The sequence below is a fragment of the Engystomops pustulosus genome, chromosome 6 (assembly GCF_040894005.1).
Source record: "Engystomops pustulosus chromosome 6, aEngPut4.maternal, whole genome shotgun sequence".
Taxonomy (NCBI): Eukaryota; Metazoa; Chordata; class Amphibia; order Anura; family Leptodactylidae; genus Engystomops; species Engystomops pustulosus.
The window spans coordinates 35,972,008-35,991,932 of NC_092416.1; the positions used below are offsets into that span (position 1 = coordinate 35,972,008).

The following is a 19,925-nucleotide window of genomic DNA, read 5'->3' on the forward strand; positions in this document are numbered from 1 at the left end:
TTGTGTAGGGATTGGGTTGATAAGCCAGTTGGTCTGCTGTTGTCTTGGACTTCCAGAAGGAATAACTTGCCCAGTCTATTTTGCATGTGCTATATTTGATACATGAATAATATACAACCCCAAGTAGGTGTTGAATGAGTCTTTGTTGGCTCTCATTCCCGGTTTCTTAAAAGTGATCTATCGCACTTTCTACTTAGATTGTACCCGTGCTATGGATGCCACCCACGGCTTAGCATTGAGGAAGTAGGAGCAGTGGAGCGGTGACTGGAATTGGATGATGCCAGAGGCTGGTGTGACAGGTTGAGTGAGTTTGGGAGGGGGTGAGGACAGGATTGATATTACCTGGGAGGGAGGAGAGAAGGATGCTTCTTGGGACAGGAGAAAAGGCAAGCAGTACTTGAGACAGAAAAGAGGACAACCTGTGCCCTGGACAGAGAAGTGGGAGGAAGAAGAGGGCTGGTACTAAGAGGAACACAACAGAGTAACACTATCTCTTATCAACGAGAGGACATAAGCAGAAGCCTTACCTGGGAATAACAGTATCGCCACGGGCAGAAGGGTCACTGTCACCAAAGTTGGGAGAGGTCCGAGATGTTGGTAACTCCATCTGAGGCAATGCAGAACATGTAACATTATTCATTTATATGAAGAGCAAAAAATAAAGTATTACTTGAGCTTTTCTGAGATGAACCTTCTTCTTCTCATCTGATCTTCCCATCTTCATTAATGGACAACACTCCGGTGAGTACTTGATTTATACGTTCATGCCTATCTGTACCAACACTTGGCCTTAGGTTGTAGATGACCTTATATTCATAATATATAGGACAGATATATTGTTATCAGATTACCTAAGGCCGGACTGCTTTACATTGTGTTCGATTTTATGTTTGTTTCATCGCGACACAAAAAATGAGAAGGTCCGGACTCTAGTATTGTATATCATCCATGTGTCCAAACTTGGACTCCAGTACTAACCATGAGGACTCTCTTTACAAACAGTTTTCAAACTTATCTCGGAGCAAAGGTCCTTCCAAATGTAGTGAAATTAGTAGTAAGAGATGCTTATTGTCAAGATGGGAGGAGTTGGAATTTTTGGGATTGCAGGGAAAATTATGTACAACACACAATTACACCAAAATATTGCCCCATGCTCGTTATGTCATAACTTTATGCTATTTGGCATCAAGTTGGTGTCAATACACTTTGAGGACGGTGGGTTGGCATCCCACTTCTCCTTTATACCAAAATGTTTTTTTTATTTGACAGCTAGTCTTGGAGAATCAACTACATGCTTTTATGTGTCACAAGAATGGGATAGTTTTTGTATATACTAAGGGTGCGTTTACATGTTAGGTCAGCGCTTGTGATTTCAACACAACAGCTGAGAAGAGGAGAATTGCCTTATTACATTGCTGTCAACATTGTGTTCACAAAACACATGCGTTAACGTGACGTTAACATATTTGTTAACACACACATGCATTCACGCAATATTAATGCATGCATTTTGTAAACGCCGTGTTGGAAGCCATGTAATTAGGAAAATCCCCTCTTCGTCCTTGAGATTGCTTCCCTCATTATCTTGTCTTTTTTGGCCTGTTTATATGAGGGGATGTAACGCTGATGACTAATCCTTCCACCAATATTATCAAAAACTCCATGGATGACAAACATATCTTCATTTTTGAGTAATTGCTGCATGTTATTTTTAGAAATAACAATCAATTGTTGACAATACGCGGATAATAACAATAAGTCCTAGTACTCGTTGTGGTCGGGGTGTTTCATGAGCTGTTCTGTTGTTGTTTTGGATGACTATAAATATGACATGATTGCAGAACATGAATAGGCGATGAAGCACAATCCATGGATTCTCTGACTACTTGTAGGAGTTAAGGTGTTGTTCCACAAAAACACTTTTATTTACTCAGAGGATAAGTGTCTGATTTCTGGTGGTCTCCCCACTTGGAAACCCAACGATCATGTCCAACCGAGACACTGTACCAGGGCTATTTTCTATAGTTATATAGAGTTTACTAGAGTTAGGAGCATAGTCAGGGGCAGGGTAAGACTGGGCTGTAGGAATATTATAGCCCCTACATGACTGTATTCACTCCCTAAATATGGGGCTAGAATCAGCTTCTTTGGGAATGGAGGATGTGTCCCTTCTGTCTGCTTTCAATCTTCAGTTTCAGGACGGTTGGAGGTCCTGAAATTGCGCTTGTGTACATATGTATTGAGAGCAGGAACAGATGTACGAGGGTTACATAAGTGGAGATCCTTCTCAGTATAAAATTTGGTGGATGGCTTGAGTGGTCATGGACACCCTAGAAGGCTTTGTTCCAAGGGCTACCACCCAAACTGTCTATATCATAATCCACAACTGGGCATAGTCTCCACAATCAGATGATTGGCCATCTATTACGTATAAAGTTTCTTCTTCGATGCTCTATAGAACCCACACTTTCTGTATCTCTGGAGCAATGGCACCTAGACTTCCATCCTAATTGGTGATATAGCTACTGTGAATGGAGCAGCGGCTGCACATGTTCATTGCTCTACATTTCTGAAGCTTTTGGTGGTTCCCCTTGAGAAACATAAAACGTCAAACATTTTGAAGTTCATACATTGAAAGAGAATTTAAAATAAACTACTTTGCCTAATTCTAAAATGTATGTATAGTGCCAAAGATGACAAGAAGTAAAGGTAATGGGCCACATTTATCAAAGTGTTTGCGCCAGTTTTCTGCATGACTTTACGCTGAAAAGATTGTGCAAACTGCTTGTACATGTATTTATGAAGTGTATGCGCCAGTTTTGTGTCGCGGCTGCACTATGCCCGACACGCCACAAAATTCAGCAGCGCAGCATCAGACTGTGCGACGCATTTATTACTGCGACTTGACAGGATTGTGTCAAATGATCTATGTTAGAGGTGTATGAAAAAAAGTTAGTGCGCACATCCCGAGCAGTGCACGAGGCGCCAGATTAATGAAGACCATATGCCACTTTTGATTAATCTGGCACACCCTGCACTACTTTTTTATAAATAGCCAGGGGCGTAACTTTAGGGGGTGCAGAGGTTGTGATCGCACCAGGGCCCAAGAGGTTTAGGGGGCCCTTATGGTGTCACTTTCCCATATGAGAAGACTATTACTATAAACCATACATTATAGTCGGGGCCTGGCTCAGACTTTGCACTGGGGCCTATCAGCTTCTAGTTACGCCATTGGAAATAGCCATTGCTTACCGTGATATTATCAGTGTGGACGTCTTTCCTGAGATTACAGTATATGATAGATGGCAGATCTAGCAACTACGGTAGTTTAAGTGTTTGTAGTTTAACTGAGGAATTCCTAGAATCTCCCTTGTTCCATTGTTTGCCCCTCAATATGTTTAATTTCAGCATGCTAAACTGAACAAAGACATTTTGGGGGGTATTCATCAGGGCTTCTGCACCACGTCAGTGCTAGCTTATTGTTAGCATTCACAGTTACTGGGAGGCAGGGGAACCAGGGGGCCACATTCCCACCCCTGCGACTGCCCATGCGCTACAGCTGGTGAATTTTCATATGTAAAAGTTCACCAACTGTGTTAATTTCTATGTCAGGCAGGGCCTGGTATAGAAATAAATGCTGAACAGGCCCTGGTAGGATATATCAATAGGCCGGGACCTCTTGATGTATCCGTCTGTGCCTTTCACTCTCTTCTGACCCTGTATATGCTTTATAAAACAAAGACCAATCTTGTGGACCCTAAAAAGCAACTTTTTCCCCAGCTTTGACCGAATAAGGTATCATCCATCCTATCTAATAATGTATCCAGACTGCATCCAACAAAAAAATCAAAAGACAAAGTAGGTGGCATCTTCTACATTTTGTATCCCTTATAATAATAATTCTTTATTTATATAGCACACACAGATTACGCAGCGCTGCACAAAACATGTTAAATTGGTCCCTATCCCCAAGGGGCTCACAATCTAATCAACCTACCAGTGTGTTTTTGGAGTGTGGGAGGAAACCGGAGGGCACCCACACAAACACGGAGAGAACATACAAGCTCTTTGCAGATGTTGACCTGGGTGGGATTTGAACCCAGGACCCCAGCGCTGCAAGGTAGAAGTGCTATTCACTCAGCCACCATGCCGTACCTCAGCCCTAAATTCTTCTAAGTACCTTTAAAACCTCTTCATAACCCCACGTTAATCCATACAAACTCTACTTTGTTCAAAAATAGTATTTTCAGTTTGAAAATATTTGCCAAAAGAACTTGTCACAATTTATCAATAATTTGGGAATTTTTTCTTCTTTTACTTGTAGGCTGTAGTTAAAACCCGTAATGTTTCTATACAATACCCATATCACTCCTCTACTTATCTCCCCTCTAATTGTAGAACTGACTTACCTTCTGTAATGGATCAGCGTTACTTAGCAGTCAGGCAGAACTGATGTTGAGTATCCTTACTGTCACACACACTGGCTGTACACTATGTGCCAACACTGCGAGTACAGAGATAAACTCTCTGCTAATCCAATATCCCAACAATTACACAACTGCAGCTAAAGAGGTGATAATGTCTACAGAATATCAGTTATCCACAGTCTTAGGGTGGTCAGATATTAGACTGACCGTAATTTGAGCAAATTATTAGATGACTGGCCGCCTACATTGGACCCCAAGTGTGGAACTAGATGCCCAGATATCCCTTACCCGGAGAAAAGATTAAGTTTGCTTTGCTAATCCTGTATCTTGTAGCCAGTAGCGGATTACAATATGGGCTCTTATGGAACCATCGCCAACAAAAGATCTCTCCAAGTTTGAAGCAGAGATAATACTTAGTTATTAAACTCATTTGTATTACTACTCCTCACATGCCCAACAGCAAATCACCACTTCTTTTATTCTTCATATATGTGCAAAGCAATTATTATTACTTTTGTTCCTTATATATGGTCACAGCACAGTACTACTACTCCTATCCTACATATATGCACACAGCAAATGACTACTGCTCTTATCCTGCATACATACACAGAACACATTACTACTACTCTTATTCAATATATATGGCTACTGGACAGTACTACTACTCTTCTCCTGCATATATGCATACAATAATTACTATTACTCCTATCCTACATATGTGCACAATATATATGGTCACAGCACAGTACTACTACTCTTATCCTGCATATATGCACATAGCAGATTACTATTACTCTTAGCCTGCATATATGCACACTACAAATTACTACTACGCCTGTATATAAGCACACAGCAAATTACTACTACTCTTATCCTGCATATATGCTCACAACACATTTCTACTACTCTTTTTCAATATACAGGCAGTCCCTTCTTAAGGACACCCGACTTACAGACGACCCCTAGTTAAAGACGGACCCCTGTGACCTCTGGTGAAGCTCTCTGGGTGTTACTATAGTCTCAGGCTGCAATGATCAGCTGTAAGGTGTCTGTAATGAAGCCTTATTGATAATCCTTGGTCCCATTACAGCAAAAAATTTTGAAACTCCCATTGTCACTCGGGCAAATTTTTTTTTATCTGGATCTACAATTATAAAATATACAGTTTCGACTTACATACAAATTCAACTTAAGAAGAAACCTATGGAAACGATCTTGTACGTAACCCGGGGAATGCCTGTATTATGGTCAATGAACAGGAGTACACTGCAGTTTGCTTCAGGTACTGTCACTAGGAAACAAGTATAAAATCTGTGTTAAAAGTTAGATTTTGGGGGGTTTTGGATATTTTCATACAGCCTAGCACCCATGAGATTTTAATCCTACACAACTATTATGTAGGAATTTTAGGGTGACTCCAAAGTCATGAGAAATGGCGTATGGTAAAGGATACTCATGTAGGGGCTATGTAAATGTTGTAGAGCCACAGGATCCAAGTAATACAGTAACTATTTAAACCTTCCGTTAACGTGTTTGCGTGGGTTTCCTCCGGGTCCTCCGGTTTCCTCCCACACCCCAAAACATACTGGTAGGTTGATTAGATTGTGAGCCTCATTGGGGACAGGGACTGATCTGGCAAACTCTGTGCAGCGCTGTATAATATGTAGGCGCTATATAAATAAAGGAATTGTTTACATAGTGCATACAAGGGGAACCTTCTACTGAGCAGTTGGGATATACTCGTGTGCCACTTCTTTAGGCTCAAACAATCTCTAAAACTTGTACAGAAACTGGGAAAAGTAAAGTAAAGATAACTTTTTGGGAAGAATTCCTAGTCTTGTATTAGTTTTATTTTTTGGTCTGGTCTGCCATTTTTCCTATATACCCCTACTTTTGGGACAAATAATGAAAGTGTATTAATGAATTTACAGAAAGCTTCATCATATTTTGTGCAGATCATCTAGATTAAGTTAACACGTCTTTTTATAAATTTTTGACATGACTCTGGGAGTTGAGAACTTCTCTGCAAAAACTTTTTTTCCCAGTCCCTAAATGTTTGTATAATAAAATATACAGTAGATGTGTCTAGAAATCTTTAGGGATTCAGGGAGGGTTTTTGCTGGTCATTGAGTTTTTGATTTCTGTACAGTAAATGCTGTCATGTTGAATCATATTGGGCAGAGAATTCTAATTTTTTTGGCTATCCTGCCCAAAAAAGCCATCAGATAGCTCTGATCTACACACAATGGCTTCCTCCTAGCACAATCGCTCTCATTGTTATCATCTTTTCTAAGCATTCCAAGTAAACCAAGGAAGTCACAAATCTCCAATGTCATCATGTTTATAGAGGATTATAAGCCAAGAAGCTGCAGGGTAAAAGTTCTGTATATGGCTGATACTAATAAATAATAATTCTTTATTTATATAGCGCACAAAGATTATGCAGCGCTGCACAGAGCTTGCCAAATCAGTCCTTGTCCCCATGGGGCTCACAATCTAATCAACCTACCAGTATGTTTTGGAGTGTGGGAGGAAACCGGAGTACCCGGAGGAAACCCACGCAAACACGGAGAGAACATACAAACTCTTTGCAGATGTTGACCCTGGGACTTTCTTCTAGAATCTGTTATGCCCAGATGTGTGCCTCTCAGTAATGGGAAACCCCCAAGTACTGTGCCTAGTGGGGTGATCACTAAAACATGCCTGAACTTTTTGTGTAGGGCTTCGGGCCAAAAGGTCAGAATCCCAGTTCATGCATTTCAATGGAACCTTCATGTGATGGAGGAGGCTGTAACATCATGTTAAATCCCTAAATAACACTCACATTTTATTATTATTATTATTTATAAAGCAACCTTAATTCAATGGTGCTGTACAATCAGTAAGGGGTTCACATACAGGACATTGAGACAGGAACAAACTCAAGTACAAATACAAAAACTATAGTGATCAGTAAACAGAGCTCTACCTATGAGGGCTCGCTATCTATATGGAAGGGTGGATGGAGACACGAGGTGAGGGAGCAGAGCAGTGCAGTAATTGTGCATTGTAGGCAATCCAGAACAGACGAGTTTTAAAATGACATTTGAAGGTTTGGAAGATGGGGGATAGTCTGGTAGAGAGTTTCAGAGTATGGGAGATGCACGGGAGAAGCCCTGGATACGGTTGTGAGAAGAGCGGATGGTAATAGAGTGAAGCTGAAGGTCCTTTGAGGAACAGAGATTACCTGTGGGACGGTATTGGCTGATTAGGTCAGAGATATATGGAGGGGACAGGTTTTGGACGGCTAAGTCATGGTTAGTACTTTATATTCACTTCGCTGCCCAATGGGTAACCAGTGGAGAGACTGACAGAGAGGAAAGGCAGAGGAGAAACGAGGAGACAGATGGATTATCCAAGAAGCAGAGTTTAGGATAGATTGGAGGTGTATTAGAGTTAGTTGGGAGACCACAGTGAAGAATGTTGCAGTAGTCCAAGGAGGTGATGATGAGGGCATGGACTTGTAATTTTGTGCACTCTGGATTGAGGAAGGGTCGGACGCGAGAGATGTTCTTGAGGGGGGGGCGGGTTGTGGTAAGGACCTAGATGTGAGGCTTAAAGGATAAGGCCGAGTCAAGAATGACTCCAAGGAAAGGGACTTTAGGGACTTGGGAGATTGTGGAGCCATGAATTGTGATGGTTAGGTCCGATGGGAGGGATATGTTAGGTGCAGGAAAGATCATGAGTTCAGTTTTGCCCATTTTAAGTTTCAGAAAACTGTAAGAGTAAAAGCAGGATATGACTGATAGACATTCTGGAATTTTGCCTAGAATAGAGGAGATATCTGCACCAGAGATATAGATCTGTGTGTCATCTGCATAGGAAAGGTATTGAAAGCAATGGGACTAAATGAGCTGTCCTAGGCCAGAGGTGTAGATGGAGAAGAGTAGGGGTCCGAGGACAAAGCCATGAGAGAGACACCAACAGGGGGGGGCGAAGTGAAGAGGTGATATGGGGGTGATAGACACTGGACATTCAAAGCTCATATACACAGAGCATGTCTCTATACCTGGGAGGGGGATGGGAAGAGTAGCTATCATACACTCAAATGTCTAATGAGAATGGCCGGCGGAAAGGGGTTGCTTAACTTTTAAAATTGTCAAGGAAGAGCAAAGTCTACTATATACTCGAAGCCGGCAGAACTTCTGGAGTAAAGCCAAAGTGACTAATCTGTGGTTAAATAAGCGCTGGATACATTGTACTATGTGCCCAGAGTTCTTAGAATAAACATGGATTAATTTATTAAAGACTAGGCACGGCTTGGTAATGTGATAGTTATGGTGTTATAATGTTACAATCTGCATTTAATAGTGTTCAGATCTCATACCAAAAAATCTTGACTCTGTGACCAATAACTGGTTTGTCTGTAGGGGCTTGTTGTATTTTGAAATTTTGGTTAAAGTGCAACATGTGATAAAGTGTTGAACATGTGGCAACACGAAACTTTATAATATCCTAACTCAGAACACTGTTTTTCTCCACTTATGATTGTATTAGAGAGGCAGAAATAATTCAGCAGTATAGTAGTCTATGTAGAGGTGAGTGGTGAATGATTATCAGCTCATTGAGGGATCAGGTTACATCTGCAGAGGGGGGGAGTACAAACACAAAGGGGCAGATTTACTTACCCGGCCCATTCGCGATCCAGCGGCGCGTTCTCTGCGCTGGATTCGGGTCTGGCCGGGATTTATGATGGTAGTTCCTCCGCCGTCCACCAGGTGGCGCTGCTGCGCTGAAGTCCGCTGGAATGCCTCGAAATACACCGGCCTATCCTGGATGAAGGTGAGTGAAATTTTCGCGACACAATTTTTTTTTTAAATGCAGCGGTTTTTCCGAATCCGTCGGGTTTTCGCTCGGCCACGCCCCCCAATTTCTGTCGTGCGCATGCCGGTGCCAAAGCGCCACAATCCGATCGCGTGCGCCAAAATCCCGGGGCAATTCAGGTACAATCGGTGCAAATCGGAAATATTCGGGTAACACGTCGGGAAAACGCGAATCGGGCCCTTAGTAAATGACCCCCAAAGACTTTGCTGCTGCTTCTAGTAAGTGTTCTATCTCGCACAGAATTTTTCTGCATTCAATATCCTACATGTGGTACTGTATGGTTCAGGAATGTTGACCAAATCTTATGATGAGACTGCCAATCATCTAAATAAGTGATGGCAGATATTGAGAGTAAAAGGATTGGATTGGTAGAGCTCTTAGAACATCAAGCATCTAAGATGAGTAGTGAGTTTAAAGGGTATGTCCAGATTTCTATATATAAGGCCAGAGGGAGTAAATGGTATAAAATAAAACACACACTGCTCCAATATCATCACCCCACTGCTCTCATTGGTTACTGGGCTGTAGTTATGATATCCCTATTGACCTATATCCGGCAGTGTCCTGTCCCTTGTCCTTGTGGGGGAAGTCATCGCTGCCGGTAAGTGAATACACACACATTGTAGCAGGTCGCATGTGGTTGTGGTCATTTTTGGTATAGATGCAGCCCATGCACCACGACCACATGCAGTCGGTGCACACTATGTATGTTCTCTTCTGGTAATTGCAAACGATGATATCAGGTCTGAGGTAATTATAAGTGTGTGACGTAAGGATTTATAAGTGGTTCTTTATATAGAAGAACTGAATGTACGGCCATGAAGAAGGTCACCTGGAGAAAGTGACACCCAAATAACTCAAACTGCTAATTATTTGGGTGAAAATAGAGACAAAATGTATGCATACATTGTCACTGGAATAGTCCCAGTGTAATGTACAGGTGGACATAAAGGGAACCAGTCACCAGCTAAAGCATTTTTAAACTAAAAAATGTACCTTATATGGGAGGTTTCATGTATTCTAGTGTTGTCTTGCATTTCATCGTCTCCCCTTCCTGCCGCGGTCTTGCCTGACTTCTCGCACATGCGCAGTGGGCTGGTTATCGCAGCTCTGATCCTGCGCGCCATTTTTCGTTCTGCTCTTCTCTGTCTTAGGAGTTTTTCTTTTCAATACTTCTCATTTAAGGTCTTTAGAGTATTTTGTGACTTGACCAAAAGTTTCAAAAGAGCCCCAAAAAGGCACAAATAGTGTTCCTACGCCTGTTAAGAGCAGGTATGGATTTGCGACTTTTTGGTCCTATTTTGCAACATTTTCCAAAATGTCGCAACATTAACATCTGGCTCCAGGTGATAATTTCAGAGAACACTAAATAAAATTAGACAATGCCGAACTTTCAAAGGAGGTTAGGTCGTAGGTGCAAAAAAAGGAGCAAAAGTTTACATGCGCCATGGGACACATTTACTAAGGGTCCGTGGAGCGCATCTTCGTTGGGTTTCCCGACAATTTCCGAGTTGCGCCGCATTTAAAAGGGGATTTTGGCACACGTGATCGATTTAAGCGCATTGGCGCCGGCTTGCATGCGACACAGATGGGGGGGCAGGCCATCGGACAAGGCGCGGGATTTAACATTTAGAATTGTTTCGCAAGACACGCACTTACAAGCACCGGGAAGAAGAAGGTGCACTCCGGCGGACCTCAGCTGGGAAGCGACAGATGCAGGAACTCGGGCGCACGATCTTCATGAATCGCGCCGGACTTCATCTTCGTCGGACCGTCCGAATCGGGGATCGCGACAGGACCAGGTAAGTTAAATAGGTAAATTTGCCCCTATGTGGCAGATTCGCCTGGACAGGCTTTTTAATGTAAATATCTCACCAGTTCTGTCTTATCCCACTTCTTATCAGTGTGACATTTAGTGCTGTCATTATGCAAATTGCATATAATTCCGGTACTATATTTACTCTGTACCCAGAGAAAATCATGGTCATTTACCAGAGAACATCATAGAAGGATCCAACTCTTAAAACATTACATAAATCTTGCTGGGTTTGGTCTGCAAAGATCCATAATTATAATACATAAGAGAACACTGGGAAGATGATATTGTATACTGGTGTGGTATTAATGTGATCATACATATTCATAGGGGATATGATATGGATCTTTGTTGAGGCTTGTTTTTTCTTTCTTTTTTTAGAACTTTTTGTGACTTTTGCTGTAGTTTTTCAAGTACACCTTTGTCTGCACCTTTGTGTGCCTTTGTTTTCCAGATACTCCGTGTCACTTTTCACATGTATCTTTTTTTATCCATTTGTGTGACTTTTTAGGCGCAAATCTGCACCTGCTCCACTTTTTCATGGACCCTGTTTTAACATGTACATTGTAATTATTTCACAGGCTTTAAATGTTTAAAATTTTGCAGATAAACCTGCTGGGCATTAAAAGTTTGGGCATTTTTTAAAAGAAATTTATAAATGTTTGCATTCACATTTTATTGAAATGTATTGGTTACTTGTAAGGGTGCGGTCATACGTGGCATTTGAGATGAATTTTCAAAACACATGGCAGAAACGCATGTGTTTTACATTTTACCATGCGTTTGGTTGGTTACAAAGTGTTTTTTCTTCATTGCTGGTAGTGTAAGCAGCTGTGAAAATGATAACAAAGCTGCTTACACTTCCAGCAATGATGAGAAATGCTTTCAAACCAACCAAACTTATGGTACAATGTAAAAAAAACTCATACTTTTCTACAATGCATCACAAATGCTACGTGGGACAGCACCCTCATATGTTATGGAGGTGTGACTAGAGTGCTTAAAAATGCAGGTCGTGGCCTCAAATCAAAAAATTCCAGTAGTGTCCACTCCTATAAATAAGCCTCCCCTCACGTGGCTTGTGTCTATGTGGATTTGAGACATTTGCAACAAAAGGTCTCAAAAAAAGCACAAAGTTGCAGAAAACAGGTAAAACTGTTCTAGTTGCCCTTTAGAAACAGCTGTGGGAAAATGAAAGTCAATGGTTTTGCAGACCCATTAACAGGCATTGGATTTGGATATGGATTTTCATAGGTTCTAGCAGGGATTTCAGTGTGGGATCTGTTCTGAAATCTGTATAAATCCAATGGGGCACATTTACTTACCCGGTCCTGTCGCGATCCAGCGGCGCGTTCTCTGACTAGGATTCTGGTCTTCCAGCGATTCACTAAGGTCGTGTGCCCGATGTTCACCAGATGTCGCTGCTGCGCCGAGGTCTGCTGGAGTTCACCAACCTATTCCTGGTGCATGTGAGTAATTGATTTTGCGACACAATTCGTTTTTTAAACGCTGCGTTTTTTCCAAATCCATCGGATTTTCCGACGGCCATGCCACCCAATTTCTGTCGCGTGAAAGCCGGCGCATGCACCAAAATCCTAGCGGAATTCGCTGCAAAACGGAAAAAGTCGTGAAAACGCAACGAAAGTGCAGCCGCGGAGCCCTTAGTAAATGAGCCCCAATATCTGTGAACATACTCTTAGGGGGTCATTCATCATTATTTTTCTTCCTGTTTTTTCTTTTTTTATTGTGACATTTTTTTAGGCACATTGCAAATTTTGCACCTTTTTGGGGACATTTGTTTTTCGTTAGTATGACACATTTATCTTCTATTCCAGACGTGTTAAATGTCATAAAATTACATTTATCATTTCAAATTGTCTAATATTTGCGACATTTTTGGTCGCAAAACCATACTTAAGAAAAACTCTAACCTCCCCCCCATACCCCCCCCCCACCCCATTTAACACAAGGAAAAAGTGAGATTGATAAATTACCAAAGAAGCAGACGCAAAAACTAGCCAAAACAAACAGAGCTAAGATAAATTACCCCCTTTGTCTTCCATAACTAAAGTTCTTTGTATGTATTCGGAGGCTCAGTAGGTAACTTGATCATAGAGCAGTGCTGAGGCCATTGGATCTGACAAAGTACGACATCTATATGGAGTTTCCATGTTCTCTATCCAAGTTTGTGTTTACAAAACATAACGTTAATTAGAAACTACATTGTGAGAGCCAACTTAAAGGAGATCTACCATTTTTTTTCATGCATTGTGAACCAAACATACCTTGAGAATGCTGTAGCTACACTGATGCAGAAACATATCTTGTTTAATCACTTAACTGCGTGGTTTTGCTAAATAAAAACTATTATAAAATTCAGGACCTTGGAAAGGCTGGGTGCAGAATGCAAACTGTATATAAACACATTACACTGAGCTTCCTGAGCTGTCCAGACAGGACTAATCAACCTGAGCTGGATGACTCATACACAGCAGCTGGAGGATGGTGCAGCGATTGATTACTTCTGCCTGTCACAGACAACACAGTGATTACATTATTCTCTGGAGCATTGCATAATTAGGGTAAGGAGACACGCTGGGGCAGCCACAGGAATGACAGAGCCTCATTATCATAAGTTTATAATTGTTTTTTCAGCAAAACCACTTGGATCAGGGATTAAACAAGACATGTTTCTGCATCAGTTTAGCTACAGCATTCTCAAGGTATGTTTGGTTCATAATGCATGAAAAAAAAATGGTAGATTTTCTTTAAGGGAGGGCTGTTAAAGATGGATTTATATTCTCGCACTGTCATTTTCTCACACTGTTGTGCTCTTGGCTCTCTACATTGATGTGCTCCACAGCCCCTCCCCTCTAAGTCAATGCTGTAGTAGCCAACCAGAAGCCTGTTACAGCTTGTATGCAGAGCATAGAAAAGAAGCTCAATGCAGAGAGGTAAGAGCACAGCAGTGTGAGGATACCCCCGCAGAAGCTACAATTCTCATGGTAACAGTAATAATATATACTTGTATAATCCTTTTCCATACACTAATTTCTGTTTTTGATTTATTTAACAGCGTTATAACAATGCCCCGTATCCGCCATATCCAGGCTTTAATCCTCCAGTCCACTATGGCGCCAACTACCAGCCATATACCATTCAGCCAGGTCCACCACCTCCTTCCTATGTGATAGAACGACCACGTGAGTACCCTAAATAATCCATCACAGACCTTACTACTGCTTGGTTTCCAGGTGACCATGGACTTACTTTACCTTTCTATAGTGAAGGAGTTCTGGATTGTGGGGAATGTCATATAATGAGGGTGGCGATGGGAGGTTTATCTCATGGAGGCGCGAGCGATTTACATGTTTCCTAAATGGAGATGATAATTATGGGCTTATATAAGGCCATAATTACCGTCTTCATAGCAGCAAACACAACTGAATGCATCTGAATATTATATTATTATGAATCGCTCTTACTCATTCTATGCTAACAGAAACTCTTCTTCCATGAAAAACCCCTGGGGGTTGGGTCAGGGGAAAGGAAATAATAAGATTACCTTGCTTTAGTTCCTTGTGCCTGTGGTGTGGCTTCTTGAAGACACCGTTGGCAAGGTCGTGAGTGCTCGAATTCACTTGATCGGTTCATTGGATTGGTCAACTCACCACTTCTAGGACTACCTGAAGTGTCAACAGCAATTCCAGTTCTGCAAACACTCGGCTACGTGGGTCTTACTAACGTGGTCATAACAATCTTACGGGAGTTTCCAAAGTCTAAGGGGCATATTCATCCCGCTCCAGTTTTTTTGGCCAGCATCCGGCCACAAATTCCTAGGGGTCACGGGAATTGCTTCAGTCAATGAGTGGCCTCCTCAAGCCATGGGATGTCACTTACGATTTCAGAAGGCTTCACTTCCTTTGTTGTCCCTTGATCTGGGGCAGTCACCTACTATCTAAAGCAAGTCATGTGATCCCTCCAGTTGGGCACAGAACTCAAAACCAGAAGTAAACTGTGCAGATTACTGGAAAACTCCTCTAAATATATCCTCTTGTACATAAGGATTAGTATCATTGGTGTAAGTAGCCCTTTAAGATGGCAGCCAGTTTTTCCCAGTAATAAGGAATATGTAATATCTGTCCCAGCATAGTCCTCGGTCAACAAGGTGCCAATGAGGAGGTGCCAATAAACATTTTTCTGTCCTTACTAGTGTAAACACTGACCTGTTTCTTGATTCATTATGCACCACACCTAGTAGCCTCCTTTCTGGATCACCTCTGTTTAAACCAGAGGTGATGGATAGAATTTGTATCCTATCAGAATTTACACCAGGATTCTGACAACGCATAAAAGGTCCTGAAAATCAATCTTCTCTGCTTGCTCTTGACCAAGCTTGTGTGTATTCTGTGTGTCTGTATCCCGGATCTTCCGACCCCCTTGGCTTGTATTTCTGGTATTCCCTATTGTCTATTGATTTGGTACTTCATTGTCCTCTTGGTTCCTAACTTGGCTGTGGCGAATTTCCTTATTCATTTGTTTGTCTTCTCCTTGTTTTTTGTTATCAGTTAGAGTTAAGCAGACACTGTCGCCCAGTTACTGTACACTGACTAGGGTGGTTTCGGGTAAGTAGGTAGGGACCGTCTGGTGGGTTCAGTTTTAGCACTCACAGTCTGTGTCCATTTCTCTGTTCCCAGTCTGCCCTGTTACAGAATAATTATACAAAACTTTTTTAATTGTAAAGACTGTCCAAAAGGGGCAGTACCCCAATGATCACGCAAATGGGGGTCTCATATCCCCCCTCATTACAAACCCACACATGGAGCAATCTTTATGCATGCTAATCTTCAATTGAAGCCTAAGAGGATGAAAAAGAGAGTAATTAAGGGTTAATTATTTAAGTTTCTTCTGAGGAAGTTGAGGGGAACTTTCAAGACAAGGAAGAGGAAACACGAGACCCCCTTTCCAACAATCAGTGGGTCTACGAAATCATTGCTATATGGCCTATTTCACTGTTTCACACGTCACTGCCTTTAATGGTTACACTTCATAAATACTTTCATCATATCTGAGCCATAAAATTCCCTCTCAGTGGAAAAAACCCTAATAAAATTGCTCACAGACTCAATTAAGTCTAAATCCGAAGACATTATGTAATTCCGCTAGAAGTCAATTGACATTAATTATAAATACCAAGGAACAATTACATGAGGCGAAGTTGGACATAGAGATTCTATCGTGAGGTCGTGTCTCTACATAGACATATAATTTTTCCATACATGGAAGTTTTACCTTTATTGGCGCCATTAAGGTTTTTATGGTATTTATGTATAATTTGCTATTGAGCAAAAAGCTCATTGTCTTTTATGGCCAAAATATGATACATTTGGAGCAAACACCCATGATGACAGGAGAATAGCTTTTCAGTGATGGACTCTTTAATCTTGTAGGCAGATGTCCTTACTGCTAAACCTTCTTCAGGACCACCTCAACATCTCAAGAGAGAAAGAGGAACTTTATACAAGCCTGTTGGTTACACTCCCATAAATGGAAGAATCATATCTTAGATTCAGGATCAGGCTTAGTGTTCATGTGGCTGTACAGTCTTCTACTGTCCCTCTCCTTAACTATCACCTTAGTTGTCCTAGACTAATCCTAACATGTAGATTGGTCCCCAGTAGAGATGTATTAACATGAGGAATGGAGACCTATGGGTCTATAGGTATGGAGCAGACTACCTACAGCCACAACTTAACTTTTTCTTCTCAAGACTCCCTAGGTCAATGGTGGTGAAGCTATGGCACTGGGGCCAGAGATGGCACTCGGAGGCATCTCTGTGGGCACACGGGCTGTCTCCCAGGCAAACAGAGTTTGCAAGACATTGCATCTTCCTGCAGTCTCAGGCAGTCCAAGTAGTGCCCTGATATTTTAAGGTCGCCCATCCTGTGCTGCTTGGTCCTGTCCGAAGAGTAAAAAGGTGTGGACAGGGTCGGATTGAAGCTCAAAGATTCTGGTAGCAATAAGTTTGTTTCTGCCTAAATTGCCGTGTTGGCACTTGGGGAAAAGCTAATGGTTTTTGGGTCTCATTTTGGGCACTCGATTTCTGAAAGATTCACCATCACTGCCCTAGGCCTTAGGTGGTGCTGACTAATAGATATTCTTAATCTTACACCCTTTCCACAAATATCTAATAAGACTGCACCATTAAGAACAGTAAAATAACAACAATGTCAAACAACATGAGTAAGGACTGTAGACAACCTCCACCCTTCCTTATCAACCTTCCCCAAATAACTGCATGACCTTTTGGGTTTTGGTTGGTAACAAAATTATCACCATGTACAACTTTGATAAGGAGAACACACTTTTCCACTTCTACCATCTTCAATGTTTTCTTCAGACACCAAACACCTCCTTGAAGTGAATATGCTCTTCTAAAACCTAGGCACAGTCGTGGAGGCTGACAACCCAAATGGACCCAAAACTCATATGTCCATAGGCTGGCAGGCCAATCTCGAATCTCTACCAGCAACCCAATCAACAACTTAGCCCTCATGTCTTAAATTCATTTGGAATGAAAGTATGTCGGAAAATACACGTCTACCACTAAGGCTCTTTCTAGTCTACCTCTTCCCATGTGTCCATGATGGACCCTCTTCACTGATCCCCATAATAGCTCATCTTTCCCCACCCATAGTTTTTCGTCTATGCTTTCTCCAGAACCGGCAGAGACTATAACAACAAACTCTGCCAGTTTGGATCTGGTCTAAAGATCGAAAGTAGTGGAGTTTGTGCCTATATTCACTAAGAGGTCGGAGCCTCCGACGGAGAAGATTTTAAGAGTGGCAAGATAAATCTCAGTCTTAATAAATCTCCCCCATTGTGCATTTATTAGGGAGCCATTTCATCCAACACTTAATAATCTGCAAGCGTTTCTCAAACAGGTTTTAAAAAATTCATCCTTACCCCATGTCCTGTACAATGATATGAGGCCGAATGAGCTTAGTCATCCGCTGTAGTATAACTATTAACCAGCAGAATTATGAATACAGCTCTGACATCAAAGTATTTTTGTTAATGTATTGAATTATTACCCTTCTCTTTTTTTATTTCAGCTTCAAACAAGTTGCCATTTTCCTTTTTCTCAAGCCGCGCCTCTACCATCTTTGCGATTCTGGTGGTGATCGTGGCTCTCATTGGGGTTGCTCTCATTACTGCATGTAAGTACAACTGCTTTACCGTGTCCAGTAGCATGTAGAGAAAACTCTCCTTTCTCTAATCTTAAATTGGGTTGTTAGGAATTGTCCCGGTGTAACCATTCCTTAATATGTGTTTTTAGTAGCAGCAGGACTGTGAAAATGGATTTAGATTCCAGACATGGCACAGCAAGGGAGTCTCGTGACACTGCAGTGCGATTTACCCTGTGCATTCCCCTTAGTAGATTTCTAGCAGAATATTCCCACAGTCATTCAAAACAGAGGAGTAGAGCCAAGAGCACAGCAGTGTGAGGAGACCAAAAAGGAACACAAAGACACTACTTCTATAATGAAAGTATACAGTACATGCATGTAACTCTGACCATGCTCTCTGACCATTTCTTTCCTGGTCTATCGTGTGCCAAAAATTGTGCCTAAAAATGCTGACAAAATACACATAAATGTGATGGATAATGTGGAAACGTTAGGCTACGCCCACTTGCGCCAAAAAAACACGGAGGAGTCGGGATAGTCGGAAACATCTGTTCTTTCTGGCGCAAACTCATTATAAATGATCCGCAACAGTTCTGCGCCAAAAAATGATTAAAATCCCAGCATTTTTTGGCGCAGATGTGATAATACATGTGCCCCATTATTCTGTTGCCACTAATCACTTAGTCATTGACCACTTTCTTCCTTGTGCGGTTTACTTTAGTCCTGGGATTTCTAAAGTGAAGACAGTAGTATTACCTAAAAGTGAGTGTCACCTCCACGCCCTATTGGGACGAGAGTGCAGGAAGTGAATATTTCCTGCAATTCCTGTTTGTCACATGTGTCACTGTATAGAAAGGAATTTATTAATTAATTAGCTAATTGAGTCAATAAATGTAATAACACTGAAGTACGTCAATTTCCAAAAATCATGTGATTTTCTGGGAGAATGACCTATATACAGTATACGGACAGCTCGGATACTGTGACGTTTAGGGAGAGTATCATGGACCATTGGATATATTATCCATGCATTTTAATAGGCAGATTGAGCACATATTAATGAGGATTATGTCAATGTGTACCCAGTGATTGCAGACAGATCCATATTATCCGGTACAACTCCATAGGGCAGTGATGGCGAACCTTTTAGAGACCGAGTGCCCAAACTACAACAAAGACCCGCTTATTTATTGCAAAGTGCCAACACAGAAATTCTATTTGTGATTTATACTCCCTTCTCTGTCACAGTTTTCATTGATACCAGCACCTGAGGACACTAATAAAGCAGAAAATAGTCCCAGGTAGCACTGTCACTTTATAATAGCTCTGTGCACAGCAAGTCCTGGGCTGTCTGGGACTGCAGGAAGATACCTGGAGTCATCTCTGGTGATGCCCTGAGTGCCCACAGAAAGGGCTCTGAGTGCCACCTCTGGCACCAGTGCCATAGGTTCGCCATCACTGCCATAGGGGATCCCGCTGCCAAAAATGTTAAAAAGGCTGACGAAGAATCCACACACCAATAATACATTTAGATCATCTTTATAGGAAATCTACTGTAAAAATCAAGCATAATAAACCAAGGCACTTACTCATAGATCTTCTTATATGTCTGATCCATGGCCTCCT

The 19,925-nt window shown here is 41.7% G+C and overlaps 1 protein-coding gene across 2 annotated transcripts in view; it reads left to right on the forward strand.

Moving 5' to 3' along the window:
• The first annotated feature begins 355 nt into the window (after positions 1–355).
• The window catches only part of TMPRSS13 (transmembrane serine protease 13), a 40,083-nt gene continuing 20,513 nt past the window's right edge, over positions 356–19,925 (forward strand). Inside the window, exons 1-3 of one of the 2 annotated variants that reach the window (XM_072155703.1) lie at positions 356–741; positions 14,186–14,312; positions 18,225–18,329. In XM_072155703.1, coding sequence (XP_072011804.1) covers positions 727–741; positions 14,186–14,312; positions 18,225–18,329 — 247 coding nt within the window. In that variant the 5' untranslated portion in view covers positions 356–726. The remainder of the gene's footprint in view (positions 742–14,185; positions 14,313–18,224; positions 18,330–19,925) is intronic. The other variant, XM_072155702.1, reaches the window with a different exon arrangement.